The sequence below is a fragment of the Convolutriloba macropyga genome, chromosome 1 (assembly GCF_964194025.1).
Source record: "Convolutriloba macropyga chromosome 1, txConMacr16.3, whole genome shotgun sequence".
Taxonomy (NCBI): domain Eukaryota; kingdom Metazoa; phylum Xenacoelomorpha; order Acoela; family Convolutidae; genus Convolutriloba; species Convolutriloba macropyga.
In genome coordinates, this window is record NC_134468.1 from 18,294,582 (window position 1) to 18,318,912 (window position 24,331).

General features: G+C 37.0%; 2 protein-coding genes across 4 annotated transcripts in view; both read left to right on the forward strand.

Annotated features, from left to right (window-relative positions):
• Positions 1-20,455, forward strand: part of LOC142336012 (histone-lysine N-methyltransferase SETDB2-like) — an 87,422-nt gene extending 66,967 nt beyond the window's left edge. For both annotated transcript variants that reach the window (XM_075384484.1, XM_075384475.1), the window contains 5 exons: positions 6,632-6,905; positions 7,175-7,372; positions 9,330-9,591; positions 18,446-18,813; positions 19,842-20,455. In XM_075384484.1, coding sequence (XP_075240599.1) covers positions 6,632-6,905; positions 7,175-7,372; positions 9,330-9,591; positions 18,446-18,813; positions 19,842-20,082 — 1,343 coding nt within the window. In that variant the 3' untranslated portion in view covers positions 20,083-20,455. The remainder of the gene's footprint in view (positions 1-6,631; positions 6,906-7,174; positions 7,373-9,329; positions 9,592-18,445; positions 18,814-19,841) is intronic.
• A 182-nt stretch (positions 20,456-20,637) lies between these two features.
• Positions 20,638-24,331, forward strand: part of LOC142335992 (potassium channel subfamily T member 2-like) — a 70,093-nt gene continuing 66,399 nt past the window's right edge. For both annotated transcript variants that reach the window (XM_075384441.1, XM_075384460.1), the window contains exon 1: positions 20,638-20,658. The gene's annotated coding sequence lies outside the window, so the exon portion shown is untranslated. The remainder of the gene's footprint in view (positions 20,659-24,331) is intronic.

Sequence of the window (24,331 nt, forward strand, 5' to 3'; positions counted from 1 at the left end):
TGTACCCTTATGATTTTTGATCTGATCTGGTTACTGATTTTGTTTAGTTTCCTGCTTAAAACTAGCTTACTCCTAAAACATTGCATGTAATCGTTGTTTGATACAATCGTTATTAGTGTCTGGTTCATACGTTGTCGTAGTTTTTCGATCTTGTGCTTCCTTTTCTCAATTATATATATCTAACTTATTAAAAACGTAGCTGTGTATTGTTTTTGAATGTTTTTGGGTCGTTTTCTATTATTTGGTCCGTGTGTGAATATTTTGGTCTCATGATGCTTAGTGCCATGCACCCTTTCTGGTTTTTGATCTGATCTCGTTACTGATTATGTTTCGTTTGCTGCTTGAAGGTTGCCTATTGCTAAAAATTGTATGAAATTGTTTTTTGATACAATTGTTATTAATATCTGGTACTTACTTGATCAGTTTTTCGATCTTATGCTTCCTTTTCTGAAATACATTGATATCAATTTTTTTTAAATTTACCTGTAATTTGTTTTTAAAAATCTTTTGTCGTTTTTATCATTTGGTCCGTTTGTGAATAATTTTGTGTCGTGATGTTTTGTGCCATGCACCCTTCTGATTTATGATCTGATCTGGTTACTGATTATGTTTCGTTTGCTGTTTGAAACTTGCCTACTGCTTAAAAATGTATGAAATTGTTTTTAGTTACAATCGCCATTATTTTCTGGTACATACGTTGTCACTTTTTTAAATCTATTGCTTCCTTTTCTGAATTACATTGATATCTATTTTAAAATATAGCTGTAAATTGTTTTTAAATATTTTTGGTCGTTTTTATCATTTGGTCCGTTTGTGAGTGTTGTCTTGTGATGTTAGTGCCATGCACCCTTCTGATTTGTGATCTGATCTGGTTACTGATTATATTTCGTTTGCTGCTTGAAACTTGCTTATTCCTAAAAAAATGTATGAAATCGTTTTTTTATACAATCGTTATTAGCATCTGGTACATACGTGGTCATAGTTTTTCGATCTTGTGCTTCCTTTTCCCATTTAAATGTATCTAACTTTTTAAAAATTTAGCTGTAAATCGTTTTTGAATGTTTTCTGTTCGTTTTCTATCATTTGGTCCGTGTGTGAATATTTTTGTCTCGTGATGTTTAGTGCCATGTACCCTTCTAGTTTCTGGTCTGATCTGGTTACTGATTTTGTTTTGTTTGCTGTTTTGAACTCGCTGATTCTTAGAAAAATGTATGAGTTGTTTTCATACTATTTTTTATTAATATCTGGTACATACGTGGTCACTGTTTTTCGATTTCATGCTTCTTTTTTCAATTAAATTGTTATCTCACTTTTTTTAAATTTGGCTCTTATTCGTCTATGAATGTTTTTGATAGTTTTCTCTCGATTGGGTCCATTGTGAATATTGTTGTCTCGTGACATAGTGCTGTTCACCCTTCTTTTTTTGATGTGATCTTGTTAATGATTTCATTTCGTTTGCTGCTTGAAACTTGATTATTCCTAAAAAAATGTATGAAATCGTTTTTTTTATACAATCGTTGTTAGTATCTGGTACATACGTGGTCATGGTTCTTCGATCTTGTGCTTCCTTTTCTCAATTGTATTTATCTAACTTTTAAAAATTTAGCTGTAAATTGTTTTTGAATGTTTTCTGTTCGTTTTCTATCATTTGGTCCGTGTGTGAATATTTTTGTCTCTTGATGTTTAGTGCCATGCACCCTTCTGGTTTTCGATCTGGTCTGGTTACTGATTATGTTTTGTTTGCTGCTTGAAGGTTGCCTATTGCTAAAATTGTATGAAATTGTTTCTCTGATACAATCGTTTTTAATATCTGGTACATACTTGGTCAGTTTTTTGATTTTATGCTTCCTTTTCTGAATTACATTGATATATATTTTTTAAAAATTTAGCTGTAAATTGGTTGTGAATATTTTTGATCGTTTTCTATCATTTGGTGCTTTTGTTAATGTTGTCTCCTGATGTTTAGTGCCATGTACCCTTATGATTTATGATCTGATCTGGTTACTGATTTTGTTTAGTTTCCTGCTTAAAACTAGCTTACTCCTAAAACATTGCATGTAATCGTTGTTTGATACAATCGTTATTAGTGTCTGGTTCATACGTTGTCGTAGTTTTTCGATCTTGTGCTTCCTTTTCTCAATTATATATATCTAACTTATTAAAAACGTAGCTGTGTATTGTTTTTGAATGTTTTTGGGTCGTTTTCTATTATTTGGTCCGTGTGTGAATATTTTGGTCTCATGATGCTTAGTGCCATGCACCCTTTCTGGTTTTTGATCTGATCTGGTTACTGATTATGTTTCGTTTGCTGCTTGAAGGTTGCCTATTGCTAAAAATTGTATGAAATTGTTTTTTGATACAATTGTTATTAATATCTGGTACTTACTTGATCAGTTTTTCGATCTTATGCTTCCTTTTCTGAATTACATTGATATCAATTTTTTTAAAATTTACCTGTAATTTGTTTTTAAAAATTTTTTGTCGTTTTTATCATTTGGTCCGTTTGTGAATAATTTTGTGTCGTGATGTTTTGTGCCATGCACCCTTCTGATTTATGATCTGATCTGGTTACTGATTATGTTTCGTTTGCTGTTTGAAACTTGCCTATTGCTTAAAAATGTATGAAATTGTTTTTAGTTACAATCGCCATTATTTTCTGGTACATACGTTGTCACTTTTTTAAATCTATTGCTTCCTTTTCTGAATTACATTGATATCTATTTTAAAATATAGCTGTAAATTGTTTTTGAATATTTTTGGTCGTTTTTATCATTTGGTCCGTTTGTGAGTGTTGTCTTGTGATGTTAGTGCCATGCACCCTTCTGATTTGTGATCTGATCTGGTTACTGATTATATTTCGTTTGCTGCTTGAAACTTGCTTATTCCTAAAAAATGTATGAAATCGTTTTTTTTATACAATCGTTATTAGCATCTGGTACATACGTGGTCATAGTTTTTCGATCTTGTGCTTCCTTTTCTCATTTAAATGTATCTAACTTTTTAAAAATTTAGCTGTAAATCGTTTTTGAATGTTTTCTGTTCGTTTTCTATCATTTAGTCCGTGTGTGAATATTTTTGTCTCGTGATGTTTAGTGCCATGTACCCTTCTAGTTTCTGGTCTGATCTGGTTACTGATTTTGTTTTGTTTGCTGTTTTGAACTCGCTGATTCTTAGAAAAATGTATGAGTTGTTTTCATACTATTTTTTATTAATATCTGGTACATACGTGGTCACTGTTTTTCGATTTCATGCTTCTTTTTTCAATTAAATTGTTATCTCACTTTTTTTAAATTTGGCTCTTATTCGTCTATGAATGTTTTTGATAGTTTTCTCTCGATTGGGTCCATTGTGAATATTGTTGTCTCGTGACATAGTGCTGTTCACCCTTCTTTTTTTGATGTGATCTTGTTAATGATTTCATTTCGTTTGCTGCTTGAAACTTGATTATTCCTTAAAAAACGTATGAGATTGTAATACAATCTTATTAATATCTGGTACATACAGGGTGACAATATGTGTAGCATCTGTTCTTGTTTTTAGTTTTTTTAGGTTTGTTTTTAAAACGTTGTTTTTACTAAGGAGTGGAATGTAGTCGTTTTTCATTTATAGATTCAGAATAACACCTGGTATTTACTCAGTTAAAATTTATCTCTCGTTCTTTTTTGTGTGAATTAAACTCTGTTCTCTAAATCTTTTCATTAGTGCTATGAATTTGGTTTTTGAAGAGTGGGTTGTTTTCCGTCGTGTAACTATTCTTAAATATTGATTTCCGATGATGTTTTGTGCCGCGCACTCTTCTCATTTGTGATCTGATTTGATTACTCATTTTGATAGGTTTGCTTGTAACAATTTGTGTACTTTTATACTGTTATCTAACTCCTTAATTTGGCTTGAGCTGTTTTTGAAGTTTTTTGGTCGTTTTCCTTCGTGTGGTCTTTGTGTGAACAATTTTCTTCTTGTGTTTACAAGCATGCACCCGTGCGAATTAAGATCTGAAATTGTTTTTGATTTCGTTCCGGTTGTTGTTTAAAACTTGCTTAAAAATTCTTAAAAAAATTGTACGAATTTTTTTTGATACAATCTTTATCATTATCTGGTACATAAGTGGTCACAATTTTTCGATCTCGGGCTTTTTTTTCAATTGTTATCACATTTTTCAAAAAAAAATTGGACGTGATCTGTTATTGAATATTTTTTTTTGTTTTTTGATGTTTAGTGCCATGCACCCTTCTGGTTTTTGATCTGATCCGGTTACTGATTGTTTCGTTTGCTGCTTGAAACTTGCTTCTTGCTAAAAAAAATGTTAAATCGATTTTTTATGCAATCGTTATTTATATCTGGTACATACGTGGCCACAGTTTTTCGATCTTTTGCTTCCTTTTCTGAATTAAAGTGGTATCTAATATTTTTAAATTTTGCTCTACATTCTTTTTGCATAATTTTCGGGGGTTTTCTATCGTTTGGTCCGTTTGTAAATTTTGTTCTCGTGATCTAAGAAGATTGATTGTTTTTCGATACAAATACTCGTTCAATCTGGTACGTACGTAGTAACTGTTATTTAAGTCTTTTTAGTAGAGCTAAAGTATAATTTTTTCTAGTGATTTTGGTTGTTTTTTTTTGGTTTCCTTTATTGTTATCTAGATCTTTCTAATGTAGCAATACATTTGTTTTTCGGTTGTTTTTTTTTGTTTTCTTTAGTTCAGTTTTTCAGCAGTGATGTACAGAATTTTCAGTCAGGCACCTATGATTAAGGCTGTGATTTAGTTACTGATTTTGATCGGTTGGAGATATTTTAGACTTGTTGTTCTTATGAAACATTTTGTTAGAAAATTTGTGTTCGTGATATTTGTCAGTATCATTCACCTCTCTCATTCCTGACTTGTTTTGTTTTCTGATTGTAAACATCGTTTTTCTTATAAACAATCTTTATTGTACTTATTTTCTCGCTCTTCTTTAAATATCAAGTAAACTCAGTTATCTGAATCTTTATATATAGCTACACTATTGCTGTTTTCAATCTTCATTGTTCCTTTGCCATTGTGTGATGGTCTGTATATTTTTTCTTGTGATGTATAGTGCCATGCACCCTTGTGATCTATGATCTGATGCGGTTACTGATTTTTATCTTTTCTTTTTAACTTTTCTTTCCTACAAGATGTATTGGAGCGTTTGTTTCAGTTTTTGGCACAGTGCACAATTATCATTCATCTATATGTAAATTTTGTATATTTGAACTTGTATATTTGTGGTCTGATTGATTGTTTTGTTTTCAAGATTTTTTGGTGCCATGGACATCTCTGATTTATGATCTGATGTGGTTACCGGTTTCGATTGGAATATTTTTTAGAATGTTGTTTGTTCTTTATAAATGTATATAACTGATCTGTTTTCCTCTACAAATTTGGTAAGCTGTAAATACTGGGTTGCTTTTTTTGGTTTCAATTATAATCTGTATCTAATTCTTTTAAATGGAGCTATACATCTGTTTTTGAAATGTTTTTTGGTGTTTTTAGATTGATCATTTTCTCGCGATTCATTGTGCTATGCACCCTAGTGATCTGATCCGTTTACTGATTTTGATCTTTTTTCTTTGTAAATTTCTCTCTGAGATAATGTATTTGGTCGTTTTTGTTCGTTTCAATCGTTTCTGTCACAATTCTGCAATTAGATCTGATATATGCGTGTTGTGAACTTTTTTTTCATGGTGCTTAGTTTGACTGTAAATCGTTCATCTACATCTGAGTTCTGTTTAATTGAACATTTTTATGTTTTTCGTTTTTAAGCTTGTGATCTAGATTTTATTTCTTCTCGTGATAATTTAGTCTGACGTACCTTTCTAATTTTTGATCTGATTTGGTAAAAGATTCTGATCGGCTTGCTTTTCTCAGTTTTTGTTTTTTCTTTGAAAATTTTGTTTTTTCAAAGAAATAGTTTTTCAAAGTTTTTGTTTTTTTCTTTGAAAGAAAACTTGTTTTTTTTTAAAGAAAACTTGTTTTTTCTTTGAAAATGTTTACAATCGATTTTTTCCCTGAAAAAAATCTTTATTAATATTTCGTACATAAGTGGTCACAATATTTTTTTCTCGCGCTTCTTTTGGTTTCAATTAAACTCTGTTATCTGAGTCTTTTTAATATAGCTGTACAATATTGCTGTTTTTGGATGTTTATTGTTCATTTGGCATGCACTCTTCCGTTCTATGATCTGATCCTGTACTGATTTTGATCTTTTTTCTTAGAAAATATGTTTGATCGTTTGTGTTCGTTTCAAATTTTTCCCGGCGCTATTCTGCAGTTAGATCTGGTATATACGTGTTAAGAATTTTTCTGTGTCGTGCTTCTTGAATTCAGTGTTAACCATTCGTCGATGTGAATATCGTGTAGTTGAATTTAGTCTTGTAATCTGACTGTTAGTCTTGTGATCTAACTGTGTTGATTGTGTTCTCGTGACATTTCAATATCATGAACCTCCCTGATCTATTATCTGATCCAGTTACGTTTTGATCGGCTCGCTTTTTGAAAGCTCGTTTATTCTTAGAAGATATATAAAATCGATCTACAATTAATTACATTTATATTAATCAAAATAACTAGCGTAATTGAACAATTTCGCCAAATCCCTTGCTGACTTTTAGGCAACGAACGGATGCCAGTACCTGTGGTGAACAATGTGGATGACGATTGCGACTTCTTTGTTGGATACCGTTACGTGACAAGCCGGGAGTATGAGCCTGTGGCAGCTAGAAACATTGGGGTCACCCATGATGCAGATCCCTCGAGTGCAATTAACGTGGTCGTTTGGTGCTCGTGTTCTGATCTCTGTGTGAAGACATCCACCTGTGAATGTAGGAAGTTGACCGAATCTTCAACTGTCACGCTTAGAAACCCAAATGGTTTTCCAGAAGCAGGGTAGGTGGATCTGCTTTTTCAGATACATCCAATAGTTCATCAAAATTATCTAGTTAGTACTAAACATTAGAAAATTTTGCCACAGTAAGTGAATGTTAGCTCTTTTTTACATTTTGTTAATAGGTATTTTCATGGATTTTTTGGGATAAGTTTAGTGCTTATTGATGTACCTTATTGCCCATATAATGCACGTGCAAGAAAAGTATCAGAACTCTTTAAACTCTAAATCAAGATAAGTGTAGCATGTCTGGAGTTGTACTCTACTTCAGTTACGCGTACGGGCGTCTCAACTTCCAGTGGCCGACTGGTGTGTTTGAGTGCAATCCCAAGTGCATCTGTGGTCCCATGTGTGGCAACAGAGTATCCCAGCACGGTATCACTGTGCCCATGCAAGTGTTCAAGACTCGCAACATGGGATGGGGAGTTATGGTGACTGAAGATGTTCCCAAAGGAGCCTTCTTAGCCAAGTGAGAAATAAATTTCAATTTTCAAGTTCAAACATTGTTTATAGCAGCGAAAAAGGTCTTGCTGGTTTGGCTTCTGCTAAATTTTCGTGGTTCCGGTTCAGATTTATTACCAAAAATATTTACGTTGTGAATCAAGAAAAATGTAAATTTTTAGAAGTTGAGTACAATCAATCTTTCGGTTTAATATAAGGTCTGTGCTATATGATTAATTGCTCTCGAGCGAAGTTCGTAGCAATTATTGTAAACGTGTTGGTCTCTTTTATGCAAATTTTTCGCTTGAGCGTTTTTGCGCTTTTCTTCTAGAACAATCTTTGACTTCTCAAGTAACCTTTTCACGCTTTCGTTCTTCATTTTGGATGATATCTATTGTTCTCACTCGGAAGTAAATCTTGTTGCTAAAATAAAATCAATTTCAGCATAGCACAAGAAAGGGCCTGATAGAAGCGTGGGCAGTGCTTCTTGTGAGGGATCCGGTGGGTGGTCCATGGTTCGAATCCCGGCGTGGTCAACTATTTTTGCACCCAAAAAAATTTATCCAGGCTACAACCCCTGAATTAAATTGCCTCGCCTGTCGTTCGAGAACATTAGTCGGTTTGTTTCATAGCCGCCGGCGCTCTCCTGTTTTTTTAAACCGCTTCCTTTTAATGACGTTTTTCTTTTTGTCACCATTTTCACGTTTGACTTTCACTCACTGTTTCAACTGAATGAACATTAAATTCTTTTACGCATTCCATTACGCAATGTGGCGAATGCGGTCAACATCAAAAGATCAACATCAAAAGAGACGGGATAAACCGATAAAACCCGGTCATTAAGTGGCATTGGGAATTAGGCTATCAAATTTCATTAGTGTCTACTAGCTGACTTTGGTTTGTAAGCTCTTTATTAGCCGCCGTCAGCCTCTCAAACGGCTATTATTTCGGCGCTCTCCTTTTAAAACAAGCAAGCCAAGTAGCGACTAACCGAAAATTTACTTAGTAGAAGGCGCAATGGACGTAAGCAATAGGCATGGTTAGCGTAAAGGATGAGACCAATGACTGTTAAGCGAGGGCCAGGAATTTCGATTCAAATTAGGGGCGGTAAAACGCGTAATTTCCTTGAACGCAAGTTCTTTCGTTCTTTTTCGTTTCTCTTCGTTTTTTTCTCATATTCCCTTTTTGTCATCTTTTTGCTCCTAATGTGTACAAGTTTTTAGGCTAGCCAATAAAACCATTGACCAAAATTTTGATTGAGAAACAGCGATAGACAATTGAAATATGCATCGGTAGCGTAAGGGATAAACCCTATGGCTGTTAAGCGGGGGGCATGGGTTCAGACCTCAGTTGATGCGAAAGCTAGCTCTTGTTTTCTCGCCCCAATAATGGGTAATTGTTTTTTTTCCATCCAATCCTGTCTTTCTTGCTTTCTTTCTTTAATTCTTATTTTTCTTTTTTAAAGAATTTCTTACTACCTATTAATGAATGTAAGTCGCACTTGAGCTGAATGGTTAACAGTGCCCCTATCTACACATGTTTTAACGGCCTTTAAACATGCAGACTAGCTTAAAGATGCGTTTACAGACGCGCTTTTTCGCCATATTTAAGCTCTTAAATCGCTCATTTGCTCTCATAAAGCATGCCCCTTAGCAAAAACAAGCGCACCAAACAGCCACTAATTAAATTTAACCAAACAGTAACTTATTAAAATTTTGCTGATTAGAAGGAGCAATAGACGTAAGCAATAGGCATTGGTAGCGTAAAGGATAAGACCAATGACTGTTAAGCGAGAAGCACAGGCTGGAGGGGCAGAAAAAGACGCATAATTTCCTGGAGCACAATTTTGGGAAATTGATTTTTTCGTTTTTTTATATTCCTATTTTAAATTTCTTGAACATTATGCTTAATTAAATCAACGAAATACTTAATAACAATAACGCTAATAAGAACGTCCTCAGTTTATTTTATTTACTCTTTTGCAGCTACATTGGGACTGTGGTGGATCCGACTGGTGATGATGAAAATTTGATTGGTCGCAACACCCTCCATCACCTGGACTTGGACCTGTTGGAGGTGGTTGACAGGGAAGAGGGGCTAAGAAACAAAGTTCCGAGAAGCATACAGCCCAAAGCAAAGTCTACGGACAGACATGGAAACAAAGCACACGAACACCAGCAACAACAACAGACTGCTCATGCAGAAAATGCTTTACCTGCGGCCGATGGGGCTGAAGTTGAGAACAAGGTAATATTGCTTGTCTGTCGACTGCATGTCATTTGCAAAAGTTGTGCTATGACGCCTAGTTAGAAAAGAGTTGCAGTTCTGATCATAATCGAACCGTGGAGTAAGAATTTTGAATGTATCTTAGAGATCGTATTAAAGATCAAGGGAGCTTCCAGCAATTATGTTTGATCTGTTTAAAAGCCCCGTCGCCCTCTCAATTGCTTCTATTTAGGCGCTCTCCGTTTTTTTACAATCCAAAGATTCTTGTTACATTTTGAAGTGGTCTTTTTTACAAGTGGAAGAGGGGTATTGGTTGAGCGTCTTTTTTGATCGGCAATTTTGTTGTAGTGTATTTGAAACAGGAAGTGAAACGATTGAAAACAAAGTGTTTTATTGCTGTTAACGCAGTTTGTAGTTATGCGAGTTTTTGCTTGCCCCATTTTTCATCTGACGCTTTTCACTTTTCTTCCTCAAATACGAGATGAACAGGTAAAGCCCTGTTTGGGGCCCCTCCTCGTCTAGCTCACCAAACCCCCCTCTTTCGCCCAGTCTACTACCCCCACCCCTCCCCTCCCACTCCATGCCATTTCCCAAATCCCGCGCGTTATTCGGCTATCTTAAGGTCAAATTGACGAATAAAAGATAACAGAGGAGAGTATAGAGAGTGATTTTCTGATCGTGCCTCATTTTTGAGAGAGCGAGAAAAGTAGATGTGAAAAATTTTTGGGTCAGCTAGCAACTTTATCACGTACGGCATTCTCATACTGCAATTTTTTTAGTTTAAGGTCCAATTTTCCCAGGTGTTTGGCTCATTAATCTAAATTATTAACAGTGCTCTCTGATCATCTGGAATAAAAAGTGTTCCTGAGCTACAATTTTTAGCAAATAGTACAATGGTCAAATAATTCAATACTGTTTTTGCAAAATAATACCATTTTGCCATGTTGGACGCTTTTTAGCAGTTTATCTATCCCTCAAATTTTATAGCACCTTTGATGTTCTGTGGTTGGAATTCTAGCTGTTTTTACTGCTCTTGATTTCGTTGATATTATCTTGGAGTTTTTTTAAGATTTTGTGTAATTTTCAACAAATTTCGGCCGATAATTTCAAGTTTATTTACTCTCAAACGATTTTTGTAGTAATTATATTAGTCATGTTGTCTTTTTTATGCCATTTTTCGCTTTACCGATTTTTCTTTTGACCTATTTGACTTTAGTTCTCAAAAACGGGATAGAGGCATGCGCTCGGAGTGGCCGAACAGCTGTCTTTGAGCCTTACGCTTTACTATTCTCTAAGTATCCGATTCACCTAAACTGTTCAGCGGGATGTGATTGGGCGGTTCTTGGTCCTAAACGTTTGACCTCCTCGGTCAACCCCCCCCCCCCCCCCGACAACTCCGTCGAACCTCCTCAAAACTGGCTATTTGGAAGCCTGGGAGGCATTCACTGGCTGAGCAGCTGTTTCAGAGCCTTAAGCCATACTAATTTCCCATTATGCGGTTCACCAAAACTGTTGTGGAGACAAAATTATTGTGTCAAGAGCGGTTCTTAGAAGTTCGACCCCCACCACCTTAGTAATTGTGAGCCCCCACCTCATCATTTTAGACCAGTTTTCCCGTTCACCCTCCTGCACCTCGACTCGCGGCTTGGGCACCCTCCTCCTCCAGCTCACCATACCCCCTCTCTCGCCATGTCCCGCCCCCTCTATCATTCTCTCCCAAACCCCGCACATTAGTCGGTTATGTTAAGGTCAAAATTGTTACTAAATTAAGGACAACCCTGACCCCCCATCGCTTTATCCCCCCAATTGCTTCGCTTATCTCCCCATTGCGTACCCCCACTCCGCTCCCCCCTCCCCTCCGAATGCTAGCATCACTAAGCGCCAGCTGGCTACCACCGAAGCCAACCGCACGCCTGTCGTTTGAGAGCAATTAGCCGGACGTTAGACGGCAATGTTTCACGCTTTTTTGCCTATTTCTTCTGATTTTGTATTTTTCGATATTGTTTTTCTTCTTCCATCTTTAAATTTGAGCTTTTCTATAGCTGTTACTCCTAAGAGGTGCCCTGAAGGCTAGAAAGGGCAGTATGCAGAGAGATAAATAATACAAATATACATGTTTTTAATAGCCGCCCTCATCTTCTCAGCCGGCTATTATAGCGCTCGTATTTTTTTTACTTCGTCGAATAAAAAATTTTTTCGCTTTACCTCATTTTGCCGCTTTTTCAACATTTTGCGTGATCTTTTTGACTTCTCTAGGCTAGTTTCTCTCTTCTCTCATTCTGCTAAAAGTGATTTTAAACATCAGTTGCTCAGCAAAGCAATTCAAAATGAACAGAGTCAGTATAAAAAATTGAAGTCAGAAGTAGAAACGGGATAAACCCATAAAGCCCAATTTTAGATGCCCGCTATTTGAACGTCGTTCCTATAAGTCTTAGTTACCATCTCTAATGCTTATTGGTATTGATAGTAGCCCCTGTAGCCTCTCTCTAAGAAACAGAAATACGTTATGTTCAACTACGAAATGCCATCAAAATAAATCGACTTAAAAAATGTTTTTGTACAAAAATCTTTTTTTTTTCAATATCTTCTATTCTTTCAATCCCAATCATGCTTATTGGAATCAACGGCGGCTATTTTCCGGCAATCTGCCGGGTATGTTTATTTTTGCGTTTTCATTGTTTAATGTTTCTGCCAGGTGTTGAGAGGTTGAGAGAGTGATTTGCTTGAGAAGAAGTTAAAAGAAGTTCCTTCCAGCTGCGGGCGGGAAGTAGCTGTTAAGCATTCTTCGCATTGTTTGGTTTAAGAATTTTTAGAGCATATTATTTTTTGACTTTTTCATTTCCTTTCCTTTTGTTTTTTCTAAACGAACATTTTTAATCACTCTCGAACGAAGCTTCAACCAATTGTTGCGACGGTTTTCATCTTTTTTAATGCAAAATTTGTACTTGACTATTTTGACTTTTTTAACGTGATTTAAGTTTCTCATTCACAACTGTCAGCAGCTAAATCCAAGTGGCGGCAATTCACTACTAAAAGTCAAATAAAAAGTGCGGCGACATTGTATTTTTTCACTTTAAATTTTTTTAGTGGTTACGGTGATATAAAATCTATATATTTTAACTCGAATGCTATACCATCATGGTTAAGCTCCAATATTCACATGTTTTATGGGCCCTCAAACATGCAGCCTAGCCTAATACATGCGTTTTGAGACGCGCAATGCCACCCTGTAGAATTTTTTTTATCTGCACTCTTAGCGCTCTTTAAACATGCAACATAACAAAGCCAAACAATAGGTTGAACTAAAAATTGCTGCTACATAGGGTAATAGTAGCAAACGGTAGGCCTTGGTAGCGTAAGCGGTGAGAACTGTGGCTGTTAAACTAGGAGAATGGGTTCGAACCCGAGTTTCTGTTAAATAGAATTCTATATGTCTTGAACCATCTATTCCTTTACTTTTCTTGTGATGCTTTTTTCGGGACTGCTCGTAACCTCTAATGTGAATTTATTTACTCCCCCTGGCTGCAATAAATTCGCGCTCGCACATGTGAGGAAGTGTTTCGGCGGTATTCGGTTATGTGTGGTTATTCTGTCAATCGGTAGTCGATTTTATAATGAAAACTAACTGCATCTCAACTGTATGTCATTTTGCGATAGTTGTCTTGGAGGCGCACTTTGTATAGAATTTTTATCAGGTTCTTCATCAGTTTTTGTTGTCCGATAGTACTCCATTTTTAACTTTTCTATTTTGTTTCAGATTGTTTAGTATAATTAATAGCCGCGTCCTCAATTCCAGGTGGCTATTATAGCGCTCCTAATTTTTTTACAATTCGAAGAATTTGAATTGTATTGGTGCGCTGTGTTTTTTTAAGATGTGTTCACACATTTTTCAATGACTTTGATCTTTCAAAACGGGATAAACAGGTAAAGCCCAGCGGGCATTAAGTTTCATTAGAGACCCAAAGTGGGCTTTAGTAGTCCCTCAAGTGCTTATAGTGGCGCAGCTGCTGGGATGGCCTCAATTTAAGGTTAAAAGGTCATTTTTAGGAGTTTTGGGCTCGAAATGGTGCAATTTTTCATGCTTTTTGTCATTTTTTGTTTTGATTAGTCTTAGTTTGAAGTTGATGAAGGCCTTTTGCGAGACAAAATTGCTTGTTATGACCATTTTATGAGCTATATGTTTTGGTACTTAAAACACAAACATGCAAAATGATACTAATTTTTGCAATTTTTTTCATGTTTTTTGAAACTTTTTGTCAATTTTTGAGTTTTTTAGCCCTAGGTGTTAAGAAATCTCCTCTAGGGTTTGATAAAGGGTTTAATGATAGATTACTGTATAGTTTCTAGTGGTAATGGAATTCATGTGAAGTGGTTCCATCATGAATTTTTGCATTTTTTGACAAAACTTGCAATTTTTTCATGTTTTTTGACATTTATTGTCATTATTCAAGTTGTTTGAGTCCCAGGGTCCAGAAAACGTCATCAGGGGTTGGATGATAAGTTACTGAAAACTTTTTAGTGGCCATGGAATAGGTTTCAACTTTTAAATATCACAAATTTTAGCAATTTTTTTTAACAAAATTTGCATTTTTTTCAGGTTTTTGAAATTTTTCGTCATTTTTTCAATTTTTCCAGCTTTACGGACCAGGCAATCTCCTTTGCATCTAAGTAGTGCCAAACATATATGCCCTAATTCTTGATTATTAGAGTTTTTGATTTTGAATATTAATTTTGGGATCTCCATTTGTGCTCCCAGTACGTTAAGCCCCCCCCCCCCCCCCCCCCCAGTTACAGAGCACGTGCCATTACTTAGTAAGTCATTATATAAAAAATATTGCGCATGCATCTGAGGGGTGCAAATAATATGCGCCTACTAAGCTGAGGGGGGCACAAACGGAAGAGATCCTAATTTTGAAAAACCCTATTAGGGCTTTCTCCTTATAGAGCTTATGTGTCTCATAAAAATGACAGTCCAAAGGTAACCCAAAAAGTCTAGTGGTCTATTAGAGGACTGGTGGTCGATCTGTCTATCTAATCTCTTTAGTTGTTTCAATTCATGGAAGGCCCCAAGCGTCTATCGCTGCTATTTTCCGGCAATCTCGCCGGCTATGTTTTAGTAAGATTTGCAATATTTTAATCGGGTTCGTCAATTTTGTACTTTGAGACGTTTCTGGAAATCTTCCGGCTTCGTTCTTTTTCATATGTGCACTTTTTTCAGGCCAATGAGAAGTCAAATTGGCGTGGTGATTTTAGTCACGCTCGTGATTTTAATCACGCTTGAGTAGTAGCAAAATGGAGAAAATGAGTAACTTTGAAAAGAGTTTTTTTTGCAAATTACATTTTAAGTGATGTGAAAAATTGGTGTTTGAACAAATTTTGGTTCGTCACATTTTCCTCACAAGCGGCAATTTGGCTGGTTGTTTTTTTGCTTGAGAAGTTTTAGTTTGATACGCATGTGTTCTAATTGCGCTTATTTGCATTTGGTTCAACTCCCGAACTGGGTGCTAATGATTTTATGACTTTGTCGCTATTTGTTCTCTACCGATCTTTGGAAACGTTAAAGTTAACATTGACGTTCTATTATGCCTTTTTAAGCCATTCTAACTGCTATTGGATATTTTAATGACTTGTCAATTTTTATTGTATGTTGTAATTAATTAATTTAGCTGGTAGTTTTATATCTTTTTTGAATTCTTGTGCAATAGAACTGGGTAAACGAAATTTTAGGTTGCTTCTATGTTTTTTGTTCAAATGAATTCTGTCTTTCATTGTTTTACGCGATGTAGTGATTAACGTCAAGATCAAAGAGCAAAATCAAAAATACGGGATGAACAGCTAAAAGATGGTCATTAAGTCATAGTGCATTAGGTTCTCAAAGTTTGTTGAAGCGACTGCTAGCTGGTTGTAGTATTATGCTTTATAGCCTTCACTTTAGAAGCTAATTTGAGTGTAATTGTAGAGTCTAATTGAAACTGCTCACCAAGTTAGAACACCTATTGACAAAAAAATCAATTTTTTTCTCCTTTCTTTCTCACAATATTTTTTTGATCACAATGTGCGTCAAGTGGGTCAACAGCAACAATTTTTCAGCAATTTGTCGGCCATGTTGATATTTTTAACGCGATTACTCATTCTACAGATTTTTCGTCTGACGGACAAATCCATATAAAAAGTTTCTAAATTAAGTTCTTAGCAATTGTATTAGTCTGGCAGGTCCCTTTATGCGATTTCTCGTCGAATAGTTTTCCCCCCTAATCACGAATTTCCGTGACTTGTTTTGAGAAATTAGCTTCGTCGGTTAAAAAACGTGAACTAGAAATTGACGAGGAGTTCGCTAAGAATCTTATAGCCTCTAAGTATGCAATTTTATCCTCATTTTTTGGTTATTAATATAGGCGCTTCAGCCATTTACGGCTACTTAGTCCTTTTTGTCCATTCTTTTGTTTTACTGCATTCCCTGGAATTCAGTAGACGTCTGTTGCTTGATTGATTTTTTGGCATCAATTTACTGCAGGTTGTCATTAAACAGTATTCAGAAATTTGAAAAACTGAGAAATTTAAGTTTTTGGTGAATTTTTTGCAGCTTTTCGAGTTGTTCTTTAACATTAAATGTTTCAGTGAATCTTTTTTTCAATGGCTCAGTTGATTTGGAGGCTATATGTTTCATAAAGTTTTTCGGCAGATAAGATTCTTCGAGTCGTTTCAGGAAATCATCCGATTATTCAAGATCTGTTCGCACTTCTTTACTTTTTACTGCCAATGAGAAGTAATATTGGTTACGACTTTTACTTGTGCATTCTGGTTTACCTAACTCACTGATTCGCCTGAACGGAATTTAGAGTTCATTCTACAATTTTAACGCAATTACGTTGAAGGTGAAACGGCGGAATTAAAGGAAACGTGGTAAACGAATCAAGTTGGGCCACTAAGATATATTGGTTAAAAACTTCGTTTATTAAATTATCAGAGTTTTTTAGAGTAAACTAATTGGTATAAGTCTTGAGCTTTTTTCCCCGCGTTAAAGGCTGAATTGATCATATTTATTGCCACCACTGCATATATTTTCACCCGCAACTGAGAGCGCTCGGCGCCTTCTCCCGGTATTCGACGCCCATTTTTGTCTTAATGGCCTGCCACAACTGCACTGTTTGTATATTACTCCGCTAAAATTAAATTCTTTTTCTGTTGCTCACAGACTTCTGTGTGGAGACTGGCTCGTAAAGTTGAATAATTAGATTTATATCTGAATCAAAACTTTTTGCTTACTTCGAAAGAAAACCATGTTTGCACGTTTTAAAATTTAAGCTCACGATTATCATTTCGTGACATGTTGTAGGCGCGTGAGTGTTCATCAAAACTGATTGGAGACATATTCATAGCGTGAATATCGGTTCCTAGAGTATGACCCCCTCTGCTTCGCACCCGTTACCCCAAATCAATCCACCCACTTCATCCCCTTCCCCTCCACCACTGCATATCATTTCACCCGCAATAGAGACCGCTCGACGCCCTCTCCCGGTATTTTTACGCCCGTTAATTCCCCCCGCTGCGCTCACACCATGCTCCTAAAATTCAGCTAAAGCGAGTCTCCCTAAACCCTCAACTACCTGCTAATGAAGCCAATTGCTCGCCAGTCGTTTGAGGGCAATTCGCCCGACGCTAGTCGGTTATGTTTTGAAAATTGCAGAGTGTTGTTGTTTTTAGGCATGAAGCCCTGCTAAGGCATAATCTGCTGAACACCGTTTAAGGTATAGGTAATCGAAAAATTATATTGTCCGTTTTTAGAATTGATTTTCTGTTTATATTATTTCATTGGTCGGTTATGTTGTTACTCGGACACCCATTATATTCATAAATTTTTTTATGAATTCTTGATGTTTTCTTGTTTCCGTTGTTTGTTTTGATGTCTTGTCATTGAATTTTTGCAATGAAACGTTTCGACTCCTTTCTAGTTAAGCAGAATCAAAGTTATCAGTTTTTGTAGCAATTTATAGAAGTTCATAGCAATTATTGTAAACGTGTTGGTCTTTTTTTATGCAAATTTTTCACTTGACCGTTTTTGCGCTTTTCTTCTAGAACATTCTTTGCCTTCTCAATTGACTTTTTCACGCTTTCGTTCTTCATTGTCGAGTGATCTCTATTGATCTCACTCCGAAATAACGGTTGTTGCTAATATAAAGTCGGTTGCAGCATAGCAACAGTGAGGGCCTGATAGCCGAGTGGGCAGTGCATTTGGTTATTGATCGGGAGGTCAATGGTTCGAATCCCAAAGGGGTAAAATGTTTTTCCAATCGCCTGTTGTTCGAGAGCAATTCTTCCGACATTAGTCGGTTTATGTTTTTACTTAGACTGACTTGTTGTATCGACTTGCAGGATGTTTGCTTTCGAAAAAGTGTAATGATTATTAATAAACAGTTTCTATAAACTGTAATTTCGTTAATTGATATTTTTAATTGCTTTCAAATGAAGTTTGTATGAATTATATTAGTCCTGTCGGTCCATTTGCTATGCGATTTTTCTCTTGACCGATGTTTCGTCTGGCTTAATTGACTTTTCGTCCTCAAAAACAAGATAAACAGATAGCACCCAGCGGGCATTAAGTTCTCATGGAGCCTTTTAGCTCATTAGTCTCCAAGTATACAATTCTAAGAAATTGTTTTGGAGACTTATACTTATGGTGTGAAAGCGGTTCTTGAATGTTGACCCGCACCACCCCCCCTCTCACTTCACCCCCAATCCCCACCCCTTCACATCGAATAGGCTGTAAGGGCCCCATGCAGCCAACCCCCTCACACCGGGCCCCCACTGTTGCCCCACCCTTGGGCTTACCAATGATTCTACTTCTGTAAGGAAAAAAAACCTTCGCATTATTTAGGTGCCCTTTGTCAAGCCAAAAATTGAATACATTGAATCTCATGAGACAACTAAACTGAAAGATACGAGTGGTGGTATTGACGTGGTATCGAAAAGCAATACGGATGTAGGTACTCAGCAATTGACTAAAGTGGCAGCCGATAGCAAAGAGACTAGCGACAAAGTAGCTGACAATGCACGTGAAGAGGATGAGAATGATGATGATGATGTGTTTGAGAAGAGTACTTTGAATGCTGCGGCTAATGCTGTCATCGGCACTGTTGATGGATCTGGCCTTGATGACAACGAAGATCTAGAAAGTGAGCTGAGTCCGTTCTTGTCTACTAGAGAGCAGCTCCATGGTCGTCGGCACCCTTTTTTTGTCGACAGGTCAGTCGTCAATTCGTGACTATTTACAATGTCCAACACAATGAGAGGTATCGGGGTCATGTTTGTGTTTCATCTAATGGTTAGATTTTCTTCAGGTTCCCTTCTTCATGATTACATTTCAAACCAGTAGATATTATAAACATGATAGAGAACACTGCATGAATTAATTGAGATGGTAAAAGACCACCCTCTCAAATGAATCACATTTGAGTTTACTTATAGCCGCGTAACCTTCCAGGCGGGCTGTCTTTGATCGCGAAGAGAAATGATTGCTTGCTGCGAAGATGACGATGAATTGAGTTAGTTAAGCACGCTTTAATATCTCTAAAATGGACGTAATCAGAATGCCAAGCAAAACTATAGTAAGTCTTCAGCTGAGATGTGAATGCATTCTGTTGGGAACTTGTTGTGGATAATCAGGAATGCTGTTCCATGTAGATGCTTCAAAGTGGTATATTTGACGTCTTGCTGACTTATTAATTGCTTTCAGACTAAGTTTGTAGCAAGTATATTAGTCTTGTAGTCTTTACGCGATTTTTCGTTTGACCAATTTTTCATCGGACTCATTTAACTTTTCGTCCTCAGAAACCGGATAAACAGGTAGCCCACTGAGGTCATTAAGTTCTCTGAGAGCCTTTCAGCTCACTAGTCTCCAATCGTGCGATTCACAGAAACTGTTATGTAGACGTATACTCATGGTGTGAAGGGCGGTTCTTAGAGTTTGACCCTCTGAACACCACCCATCTCTCACTTCACCCCCCCCCCCCCCACAATCCCCACCCCTGCACATCGGTCAGGCCGTAAGGACGTGGCCCCGTGCAACCAAAGAACCCCCTCCTCAATCCACCCACTCCCGGTGCTTTTGAACAATTGAACCCTTGATTTAAGCTGAACTAATTTTGATTCTTGGATAGTAGTTCATCAGGATTTTTGTTGGAATGCATAAATGCTTATCTATGGGTAAATCTGGTTGATTGGAAATTTTTTTGTGTTGAATTTATATAAATTAAACGACTGGTATATTTCAGCTTCCAAGCAGGCAATTTCTCTCGTTTCTTCAATCACTCTTGTGAGCCAACCATGTTTGCCCAAAATGTATTCACAACATCTCATGATCCACAAATTCATCAAATTGCCTTCTTTGCTTTCGATGACCTCAAGGCGGGCACTGAACTCACTTATGATTACTGTGTGCAGTGCGATGACAATACTCCAACGCAAATTGTCTGCCGATGCGGTGCGCAAACATGTCGCGGAAGACTTTTATAGAGCAGAATACTCCTGTGCTAGAATTTTGGCCAGTTTCGCCTGTTTTGCCAACGGTAAATGGACTATTAATGGTAACTGAATTTTATATCCAGACTCTGAATACGTTTGTGAGACCCAATTGCTGGATTATTTATTACATTCGGTTAGATCTTATTGTTAGTTAAAGATAGTTTAAAATAGTACTGGTAGCTAGCCTTTGTGCCATCTTATCTATGAAATGGATAGTTTTGTTTTGTGAACATTGTTTTGATGTTGATTCGCTCTTGTTAGCTATTTGAATTGTAATTGAAATTGGAATTGGATTCATAGGGTATAGTTTACTTTGTTTTTGAGTTACAATTGAAAAATGAAAAATTTACTATGTTACCGCTGTTTTGCTTTCCAAAAGACTAACGTAGACAAAACCAGAGAAAGCGTTTCCCTAACTTTTGGAGCTTACATAGAAATATTTACTCCCAGGATTCTGGTATGCCTGGCGTCACAACCATCAATATTATATTACAGACCAGACGACTGGTGACTTCAGGGTGCTACGAATGCCAAAGCTGTTAATCCATACTCAATCCATCTAATTAGGTATTCTCAAACAAAGTTTCTGGTAATTATCGTCCTGTGGTTTTTTGCCCGATCAATTTTTCGTGTGGCACTTCGTCCTCAAAAAGGGGGATAAACAGGTATTGGCCCGGAAGACATCAAGTCCCTGAGCAGTTCCTCTCTTAGAGCTTTACTAGTCTTTAAGTGTAAAAATTATACTTCCCCATTTCATACCCCCACTCGTCCGCCCCCTCAAGTTGTGCGCCCAAATTCACCACTTCTGCAAAAAAAAACGAAGCACTTTCTAATCTCTCTCCTAAGCTTAAAGTAGCATCATTACTTAAAACAGGTCTGATTATTAAGACCCCTACTGAATGGAGACCCAAAATTTTGAGTCAATCTTTACTTCTTTAATCTCGCGATTCTTTAAAGTAATAATTCAGAACCCTCTTTAGGCAATATTTGATTATTTCATGCATCAAAAGGACCAGATTTGTCTATCTGGCTATAAGACTTTTTTTGCCGGCTTTTCGTGGTCTCGAGCACGAGTAACAGGAATTTTATTATTTTAACAATTGAATTCAAAATGGCCTAAATATACAAAATTTCACAGGTATTTATAGTCCGTATCAGTATGAAAATTTACAATCCGTCTAGATATAGATAAACTGATATGGGTTAATTTACACCTTAGTTGTGAACAAGTTTTTCCCCTTGCCGTATATGGCAAGTACTAGTGTAGTTTTCTGCACTTACCACATGTCATTTCTATCTACTGGGAGGGTCGGAGAGTTGGTTTCTGAATATATCTGGTGGTGGGAAGATCGAATCTATCACACAAATTTATGGTTTATGCACACTGATAAACTTGTGGTATGAACAAATTTAAATCGACGATTCGGTTCAAATTAGAAGCCATTATCCAATTTCACTTCACCAACATCAGGTAAGAAAATTTTCTTTTTATATCGAAGTTTTAACTTAAGATGCTAAGTTCGCCACTTCTCGATATATCACATCCTCCCTCCTTTTTTAAGCAAGTTTGTAGGAATAGCTTCTCCAAATCTTTCTGGTTGTTTTTTATTTCTGCTTGAAGTTCTCGTGACCACTGAAGGTTGTTCCCCTTCAACTACTGAGGTTTCTTCAGTAGAGTTGGGTGATGCCATTTCTATGTCTTTCCTACTGCTCTCAGACTGTGAGTCAGTAGATTCAGTCTTGATGTCGTCAGGTTCCAGCCGTGCAATTTGGTTGTCACTAACAAGCACTGTCTTCTTTGAATTCTCCGGCTGAATGAACGAAGTGTTCATTCCTTTAAGGATACTGAAAGTAGCTGGAACCGTTGGTGAACTGTTCGTCGGTTTGAAGAGGACACGTTCACACAGATCAAAATCAGTGACTGCTGGAAGTCTTACTTTGCGTCCCAGTAGCAGTTATACAGGAATTTTGCTCCGCGTCTTGGAAGTGTTCCGATGTGTCATCAAAGCCCGCTCTAGGAAAGCGCCAAATGACACATTCCGATTTGAATAGCCCGTTTCACCGTTTGGACCGCTCTTTCAGCAATCCCATTTGCTCTTGGATGTTAGATGGCAGATTCCATCTTTTTAATACCCAGTGATTCACACCCTTGCTTTAGGTCACTGGTCACAAACTCAGGACGATTGTCTGATACAAATATTCTTGGTATCCCAAAGCTTGCAAAGATTTGACTCAAGTGCACCTTCACTGTTTGTGAGGTTCTATTTCCCGCAGGGAAGGCTTCTATCCAACCTGATCCCGCGTCTAATATCACTGAGATATTACCTTGATCATTAACGTAGACCCAGTCCATGTGGAGTATTTCCCAAACTTCAGCTTCCGGCCAAGTAGATACTGTTTTCCCCAGGCTAGGCCTGTTTTCTTGGCGTTCCTTACATTTACTAACATATCGGAGAACATCTTGACTGATGCCGGGCCACCAAGCCATCATTCGAACTGCTGTTTCAGTTGCATTTTTGCCTGGATGAGTCTCATGAGCTTTGGCCATCACCATGTGTCTTTGTTTGGGTGGAATGAAAGGCAGAACTCCTCGAAAGATGACTCCATTGTGAATGATCAAGACGTCTTTCTGTTGTTCAAATCCTTTCTCTGCTTCTGAGCACTGTTTCCAGATGCCGCTTTTTGTTTGTTTGATGACATCTTGAAAGAGTCGATTCAATCCCAGCTCAATTTTGATGTCTGACTGGGTCACCAGGTCGGATTGGACGAAGTTGATAATGTCAAGAGCAAAGCGGACTCGATCATTGTCATCGTCGTCGTCAAAGTCTAGTCTGCTCAAAGCATCAGCGTGGGGGATCTGTTCTCCGGTTGTATATTTCAATTCGAAGTCAAATCCCATCAGCGCTATCGCCGATGTCGTAATTCTTGCTGATGCTGTTTTCGGAATTTCTTCGTCTGCAATGAAAAGATATTTGAGAGGTTTGTGGTCAGTCTGTAGAGTGAACCTTCTTCCGAGTAGGAATTGTTTCAATTTTGTGACCACCAAGACGATTGCAAGTGCCTCTCGCTCAATATTGGAGTAATTTTTTTCGGCTTGTGACAACTTCCTCGAGACGTAGATCACAGGATGTCCTTCTTGTGAAAGTACCCCGCCTATAGCCTTCTCTGAGGCGTCTGTTGTCACGTTGCTTCTTTCGTCATTAAACTTCTTTTCAAGCGAATGAACTTAAGACTTTTTTTAATGACACAATACAATTTTAATGTTGGTTATTTCAAATTCTTCTTTGATCCCGATGTGTTCAAGACGATTATCAATAATCAGTTTCTGATAAAATTTTATTTTGGCATTATTTTAGGCATCCGGTGAGCCTGAATTATGAGTTCAGAAAGTAGAAATAACATTTAGCCTAATGAAACATTTGGTATGTCATCCTGGAAAACAGGATACATAATTGCGACAGTCAGACGGAATTAATTGCGCTAATTTGCTGAACAGCGTTCAGAGTTTTTAAAATTCGGCCATTCCAACAAACTTGTAGAACAGCGCAAAACTTAAATTTATCTTATCTGCCCTCCTAGAAACCGAAGTCTTTGACCGAGCCGAGTGCTCTTGCGCATGATTCGCCAATTATTCCTAGAATATTACCTTAACCCGTTTTGACTCCGATTTAGGTGTTTTGGAGATTGTTTCTTGAGTTGTGCGCCCAAATTCACCACTTGCAAAAAAACGAATCACTTTCTAATCTCTCTCCTAAGCTTAAAGTAGCATCATTACTTAAAACAGGTCTGATTATTAAGACCCCTACTGAATGGAGACCCAAAATTTTGAGTCAATCTTTACTTCTTTAATCTCGCGATTCTTTAAAGTAATAATTCAGAACCCTGTTTAGGCCATATTTGATTATTTCATGCATCAAAAGGATCAGATTTGTCTATCTGGCTATAAGACTTTTTTTGCCGGCTTTTCGTGGTCTCGAGCACGAGTAACAGGAATTTTATTATTTTAACAATTGAATTCAAAATGGCCTAAATATACAAAATTTCACAGGTATTTATAGTCCGTATCAGTATGAAAATTTACAATCCGTCTAGATATAGATAAACTGATATGGGTTAATTTACACCTTAGTTGTGAACAAGTTTTTCCCCTTGCCGTATATGGCAAGTACTAGTGTAGTTTTCTGCACTTACCACATGTCATTTCTATCTACTGGGAGGGTCGGAGAGTTGGTTTCTGAAT